The sequence below is a fragment of the Anomaloglossus baeobatrachus genome, chromosome 12 (assembly GCF_048569485.1).
Source record: "Anomaloglossus baeobatrachus isolate aAnoBae1 chromosome 12, aAnoBae1.hap1, whole genome shotgun sequence".
Classification (NCBI taxonomy): domain Eukaryota; kingdom Metazoa; phylum Chordata; class Amphibia; order Anura; family Aromobatidae; genus Anomaloglossus; species Anomaloglossus baeobatrachus.
This window is the reverse complement of record NC_134364.1, coordinates 49,386,434-49,394,133: the sequence shown is the minus strand read 5'-3', so window position 1 is coordinate 49,394,133 and position 7,700 is coordinate 49,386,434. Positions and strand designations below refer to the sequence as shown.

Sequence of the window (7,700 nt, the reverse complement as noted above, 5' to 3'; positions counted from 1 at the left end):
TTTAACCCCTGCCTTGCCTCATCATGAGCCTAGCATTCATTAATCACCCTGCATCAATTATAGCAAACGCCCATTTAAGAGATGCATTTCAATTAACCTTTTTTTTTTTAAATGATATATCAGTGCACAATACCTGGGTGTGCCATACAGACTGCCTATGTCGGGCATCTCAGGATGACCTGATAATGTTCCCCCAAATATTATCCACAATCAAAGAGCAACTCACAAGTTGTGCTAGAGTCATTTTAATATAATTATACATATTTGCTGGATCCAGAGAATGAAAAAAGGTCTATGTGATATATATTCATATAGGTGTTCACAAGCCCAAACATATGGGTCAATAATTGCAATTCTCCATTGTCATCTTTATACTAAGAAGTCTTTATTACTGATGGATCACGGCAGTCCATGGTGCATTTTAATTTATTTTTAATTGGATTTTCATTGATTTGGGAAAAGTCATTTAAAAATAAAGTTTTCATTGCAGTTCGTAATTGGTAAACGAGTAGGGGTGGGGGGTGACATTGTAATGATAAAATCAGAGCCAATCTATGAAAATCACAGCTGAACTCCTACTGATGAGGAGATCACAGTTTGCATACAATACAGGAGATCACAGCTTTGAAGTCTAGCACAGAATAAAAAAAAAAAAAAAGAAAAAAAAAAAAAAGAAGGACAACAGACCATTTATATAAGACACACTGATTGTCTTTAAAAACTACATAATGACTCCTTATAAACATTTTTTCTTAAATAAAGTAGTGCATCTATGACAAATCAGTAAGCACAATTCACTCAGCCCTGAAGCGTTCAGTGCCATCGTAAGTTGTCATATGGCCATGCCAATAGGTGGCTAACACTGGGCACCGCAATGGGTGCTGACAAGACCCCGAGCTTGGAGAGATAATGAACTGCCTGAGCGAGAATGGTCTTCATTTAAAACCTTTCATCCAACACATTTGCTAAAAACTATAGTGATCACGAATGTATCAAGACACGGGATAAATAGAGGTCCTTATTTTGAGAAGTTTGTTGGGATTCCAACTCCAGAAAAAAAAAACGAAAAAAAAAAAAACACGCAAGGAATTTTCTGTGGACAAGAATAAAAATGTCTTTGTCTTTATTATTTTGCTTGTTTTCAACCAAGTCATGGCTCAATATGGAAAGTCCAAGTGTCTTTGTCACAAAGAAAAAAAAAGTTCCCATCTTTGGGGGTTCACAAAACCTGGAACTTCCAAGATGATGTCTGGTCCTTATAATCCAAGCAGTCAGCATTGAAATTTAACTTCCAGGAGGCTGTTTGATCTTTATAATCCAAACAGTCAGCGGTAGAGTTGAAACCCAAACTGGAGGCTCCATAGGCTTGGGTGGACAGTGAAGCTGGAGACTGGTTAAGATGACTGGCTACTGCATTGGTACCCATAGGACTTAGTGTGGCTCCAGGTCCTGGGAGCTGATGGTGCATAGGTGTCAAATAAGATCCACAGTCCATTCCTCCAAAGTAAGATGTTGAGCTTGCATATCCTTGACTGTAGCCTGAAGCTTGGGTATATGTCATGGGATAGGACCTCTGCATGCAGGAGGAGGATGTAGAGAGAGGGTCAGAAAGAGGAGATATGGAAGCTGGGCTCCATATAGATACAGGGGCAGTACTGCTGGAGATCACTGGCACGGTGGTACTGCATGGTGGGGTGAACTGACCACTGGTGCCACTCTCTGAGCTCACCTCTCTAGCAGGAGAGGTCTTCTTCTTGGCAGGCCTTACTTTATTCTGACCTCCATTCTGTTGCTGCTGTTGTTGCTGGCGGCATTTAGCTCTACGGTTTTTGAACCACACCTTGAAATTAAAATAAAAAGCAACAAAAAATTAATTAAATGTAACATCTGAGGTCTGAGAGACAAGTAAACAGAGAGCAAAGTCTACAAAGAAGTGTAATCATTGAGCCTCAGGTGGCCGAAAATCCTTGCTGCAGAGCAAACTGAAGGATCAGCTCAGAAGGAAACCTTTGCAAATGGATGCTCCAGGATCAGGAAACCCATTATCTCCAAAGTAGATCAATACATTGTACAGGTAGAGAAAAAAGGGGCAAAGTAGTGATGATGAGGATGATTATGATGGTGAGGATGATGAAGAGCCTCACCTGCACTCTGGACTCTGGCAGATTGATCTTTAAAGCGACTTCTTCTCTCATGAAGATGTCAGGATAACGAGTTTTGGCAAAGAGTGCTTCAAGTACATCAAGCTGAGCTCTGGTGAAGGTTGTTCGCTCTCTCCTTTGTTTTCTTGGGGTAGCTGAAAACATAGCTATTGATCGTTAGGTTGATCGTATACAATATCGCATCGTGTCGCAATATGTCCTATGAGATCAATTGTAAAGGTTAAACTTTTGTTTGCTCCCTTGTGATTCCGTATTGAAAAAAAAGGTTGAGTAGAGCTTTGTAAATATTATTGAAACCCCATACTGCAGTATATAAAGAAAGTATTATAAGTCATATGAGATTAATTGCAGAGGTTAAACTTGTTTTTGTGTGCTCCCTTGTTATTTATAATATAAAATAGTAAAAGCTTTGTAAATGCCATTTAAACCACATACAGTATAAGTTATTTGTATCCCTTTGTATGATTGAAAAAAAATACCAGCTTTAGAAAATTATAAAGTGTAATTATCTAAAGAGGAGAGTTTTTAAAATATTTGAGGTGGGGTTAATATGCAATAATTTGCACATTATAATTATATATAATTATTATATCTATAATGTGTAATTATATATATGCATATATAGTGTATGTGTGTAATATATATATATATATATATATATATATATATATATATATATATATATATATATATATACATACATACACACACTATATATGCATATACTATATATAATTATACATTATATATATATATATATATATATATATATATATATATATATATATATAATCTATAATGTATAATTATATATAATATATGCATATATAGTGTGTGTGTATATTATATATATATATATATATATATATATATATATATATATATATACACACATATATATACACACACATACATATACATACACACACATTTAATACATTAAAAAAAATACAGAACAACAATGTATAATACCGTAGTGTCACTGGTGAATGTGAAGGATAGTAAAATAATTCAAAATGACAGTTGAAAGTCAATTCAAATTTAAACTTTGATATTTGTAAATATTATTCAAATTCAATCCACAATTATATTTTTTTTTTTGCTTTATACTTTTGTTAAATATCTTAACTGGTCTCCCTCCAAATCTAGACAATGAGGTTCAGGTTAAAGCACTACTTACCAGGATATCCCACAGACGGATGCAACAAATCCATCCCCGAGGTAGTAAGACTGAGTCCATTGACTGCATAAGGTGGTTGCTTGAGATAAGACATCATGCTAGTATCTTGGCTTGGAGCACAGATGGCCAAGCAGTCTGGAATAGTTGAGGTGGAGGTGGAGGTGGTGGCAGGAGGTTGTGGAGCAGCTCAAGGATCTTTCTTTTGGCTCAGTTTCTGTAACTTAATGGTAAGTGGACATTATTTGAGAGAGTTTTGGGGGGTAAGCAGGTTCCTTTACCTAAAGTGACATGTTGGTGTTTGAGGTTCACTAGCCATTGCTCCTAGTCTTAAACGATCCTGCCCTATTGAGGGGGGATGCTGACTAGATCAACTAGTAAAAAGAAAGAAAAGTTCCACCCCATGCACTTATAAAGCACGCCTTCCAGTGCAACACAACCGGTGTACCCATTTGCATAAGATTCATTGGCCAGCACTGCCTAATTGTCTCAAACAAAACTTGATTGGGGCCATTTGCAGAGACAAAGGACTCCTTGGCTAAATAAATAATGGGGGAAAACAAAGCCTTTTGGGTGAGAAACAAAGACACAATTCAGAAAACCAATTTCTGCCCAGTCTGCTGCCTATTAGAAAATGCATTCATGTTAATTACCCCAAATGTATTCTCCTGTTAGGTTCTGCTGGAGAAAATAAGGAACTTTGTGGAAAAGGAAGATGATCATTGGAAACCATTTTCACCTAATTAGTACCTTATCCTAATTAGATTTACAGGTAAATAAATGATTTCGTGGTGTTTTTTTTTTTCTAAAGAAGTTGATTCTAGTGTAAAGAAAAAGTTAAACAAACAGCACTTTAAATTGCAATTAAAGGACAATCATGGAGGTCAGACAGTGGTGTACATTTCTAAACTTGTACACATGTTAGCTGCAAAAAAAAAAAATATGATTCCAATACACAACATTTATGTGTGTGCCTAATAATGATAAACCGCTCTACAAGCCTTTTTAATTAAAGGGTTAATGTAGTATTTTAATAAAAAGAAAATAACTAAATAACAAAATAACAGCTTAAAAACATGGCAACTTGTTTAGCCATTTAAATATATGCTGTATAGCGTGTGTGTGTGTGTGTGTGTATGTGTGTGTGTGTGTGTATGTATGTATGTGGGGGAGGGGGCATTGCTTAAATAATATAATATTTATATATATAGTGAATGACCAACTTTCTAATCATTTTTTTTTTTACCAAAAAAAAAAAATTAGCACAATAATTTATGTTTGATCCAAGCGTGGTGTGTGCACTAGTCATACACATGGTAATAAATTATTGTACATTAATTATATATATAAAAATGTGTATAAATTCAGATTTATTTTTTTTATTTTAATAAACCTTACTATAATTGTTTGTAAATACGATCATGTAAAAATAAATAAACAAAAGCAAAGTACTGAAAAAATCTAATTTAGTTTTATGGTTCATATCTGTATTACTAGACTGATCACATCTTATATAGATGCATATTATGGAAATATATTTATATTATTCTATTTTTTTTAGAATAAGTAGTAATAATAATTACAACTTCTGCATTTCTGAGATTGGAACTTTCTGTACCTGTTAATTCACTTATTATTATTTAGACATTTTTAAACACCATAGTCTAAAAATAATAATAATAATAATAATAATAATAATAATAATAATAATAATAATAATAATAATAATACATATTAGAGAACTATGGTGACTGGATATTTAGGAATTATTACACATAATAATAATAATAGTAATAATAATAATAACAACAATATGTCCAGGCACCATAGTCCATTATTATTATTATTATTATTATTATTATTATTATTATTATTATTATTCTTATGGAAGTTTCCTGGATGTCCAAACACCACAGTCCCCTATGATTCTTATTTTTATTATCATCATTATTGAGGCTTCCTAAATGTCCAGACACCATAGTCTAATAATAATAATAATAGTAATAATAATATGGAAGCTTCCTAAATATCCAGACAACATAGTACTCGATTAATAATAATAATAATAATAATAATGATAATAATAAATAATAATTATTATTATTACTTCCTAAATGTCCAGGCACAATAGTCCCCTATGATTCTTCTTATGATTATCATTATTGAAGCTTTCCAAATGTCCAGACATCATAGTCCCATATGAATAATAATAATATTAATAATTAATATTAATATGGAAGATTCCTAAATATCCAGACAACATAGTACTTGATGATGATGATAATTATTATCAATAGTAATAATAATACTAATTAAATATTATTAATTCCTAAATGTTCAGGCCCCATAGTCCCCTATGATGATGATGATTTTGATTATTTATATTATTTTGGAAGCTTCCTTAAACTCCAGGCACCATAGTTTAGAGTTCCCCCTTCTCTCCCCACTTGCCTAAGTTCAGTAAACGGTTCCACAAGTGCAATCTGTCACTACTTCCCCCTAACCAGTCGCTCAATAATAATTACCTCGCCCAAGAATTAATTATAATAAATGTTTTCTTGATAAATTAACGAGATAATCTGAGTGGCACAAGTTCCCTAATTACAGGACGCCATGCAAAGCATTGGGGCTGATTAATTTTCTGCATGATAGCTAAGAAACAAAAACACATACACCCTAACATGCTGCTTGTGCAATAAGAAAAAATACACCAAATATAACACAAATAAGTGCACAGCCCCCTGGAGAATTAGTTTATAGAGACTTTGACAATGTGACATCACTTTTTTTTATAGCTCTGACACCAATTTATGAACAATCCCTTTAATTACTGAAAAACCCTAAGTATTGCTGTGCTTGTTACATAGCTGTATTGTATTGCAATTAATATCAATTGTATCAAACTGCTCCCAATCACATTGTGGTAATGTGTGGAGTAAATAAAATTTTAATTGAGTGACTTTTTAGGCATTCGTGCATTAAAATGACTGAAGATATAACTACTTTTGCACCTTATAAGGGCTATTAGTAGAGCTGGTGTGTGTGTGTGTGTGTGTGTGTGTGTGTGTGTGTGTGTGTGTATATATATAATTTCTTCTACCTTTTTATAGGGGCAGTTTGTGAATATATATATATATATATATATATATATATATATATATATATATACATATATATTTATATTATTATTATTTTTTTTCACAAAATGCCCCTATAATTGTAAAAGAAGTATGTGTGTATATATATATATATATATATATATATATATATATATATATATATAGCTTCATTAATAGCCTTTATGAGGGTAAAAAAAAGTATGAACATGCATAGATTTTATTTTCATAAATCACAATGTTTAAAACTACACTATTACTGTGTAAAAAAAGTGAAAAATAAATATACAAAATAAAAAATAATAGTGGGATGGAAAATTAATACAATTATGATGCCCAATTGTTTCTTAAAATGGATTTTGTAAAAATAAATATTGTGTTTTCATACAGTAAAACATTGTACCACTCGCTGTGTAATTATTTGTTCTTTAATTATCTCATAGCATCTGTTCTTGCCTGTAACATCTGTCATCAGGACTCGTGCACATTCAAGATACATTTTTGTGTGTAATCATAAAAAAAAATATATAAGCAAACATAAAAACTAAATATTCTTGATCAATTTTTTTTTTCTATAGGTTCTAAATTATGGTTCCATTTTAAGCTTTTGTTGATTTGCCAAAATGTTAATGTTTTCTTTTCTACAGTCTATTGATCTGAAACTAAAGAAGAAATCAGTTTGTCAATAAATGGGAGACTGGTGGTTTAATGCTATTTATTTATTTCTTTATTAGTTCTCTCCATTCTTGAATTTACTGCACAACCAATATTTATTTCTCCTTTTTGGAGAAAAATAAATAAATAAATACCCCCCTGATTTCTCAGAGAATGAGAGAGAGGAGAAAAAAAAAGGGGGATGAGACCTCCCGCCTCCTCAATTATCTGGTTAGCACTGTTTGTGTATTATCTCAATGAAGACACAGATTTAAGTTTACAAAAAAAAAAAAACAAAAAAAAATAATGGAGTTTACATGGACTTCTATATTCAGCATGGACTGGTTCCTTGGTGGATGTGGTTGGTTATTGCAAAGATAATAGGTAAATTTTTAAAATTACTGACTATTATTATTATTATTATTATTGTTATTATTATGTGTAGGAGAGCTCTTATCCCTTGTCTCAAAATTGGTTAATTAATCTAGTAACACAATCTTACATTAACTGTATATTGAATTTTAAGTATTATTGTGACTTATGTATCCATCATAACTAATATCATGGTGCTATATTTTAGAGGATGTAAAT

At 32.0% G+C, this 7,700-nt stretch overlaps 1 protein-coding gene across 3 annotated transcripts in view; it reads right to left on the bottom strand.

Moving 5' to 3' along the window:
• Nucleotides 1-229: 229 nt before the first annotated feature.
• The window catches only part of OTX2 (orthodenticle homeobox 2), an 8,078-nt gene continuing 607 nt past the window's right edge, over nt 230-7,700 (bottom strand). The window contains exons 2-4 of one of the 3 annotated variants that reach the window (XM_075330947.1): nt 3,343-3,562; nt 2,145-2,308; nt 230-1,840 (exon numbers count right to left, since the gene is read on the bottom strand). In XM_075330947.1, the coding sequence (XP_075187062.1) occupies nt 1,220-1,840; nt 2,145-2,308; nt 3,343-3,439 (882 nt within the window). In that variant the 5' untranslated portion in view covers nt 3,440-3,562 and the 3' untranslated portion in view covers nt 230-1,219. The remainder of the gene's footprint in view (nt 1,841-2,144; nt 2,309-3,342; nt 3,563-7,700) is intronic. The other 2 variants (XM_075330949.1, XM_075330948.1) reach the window with 2 other exon arrangements.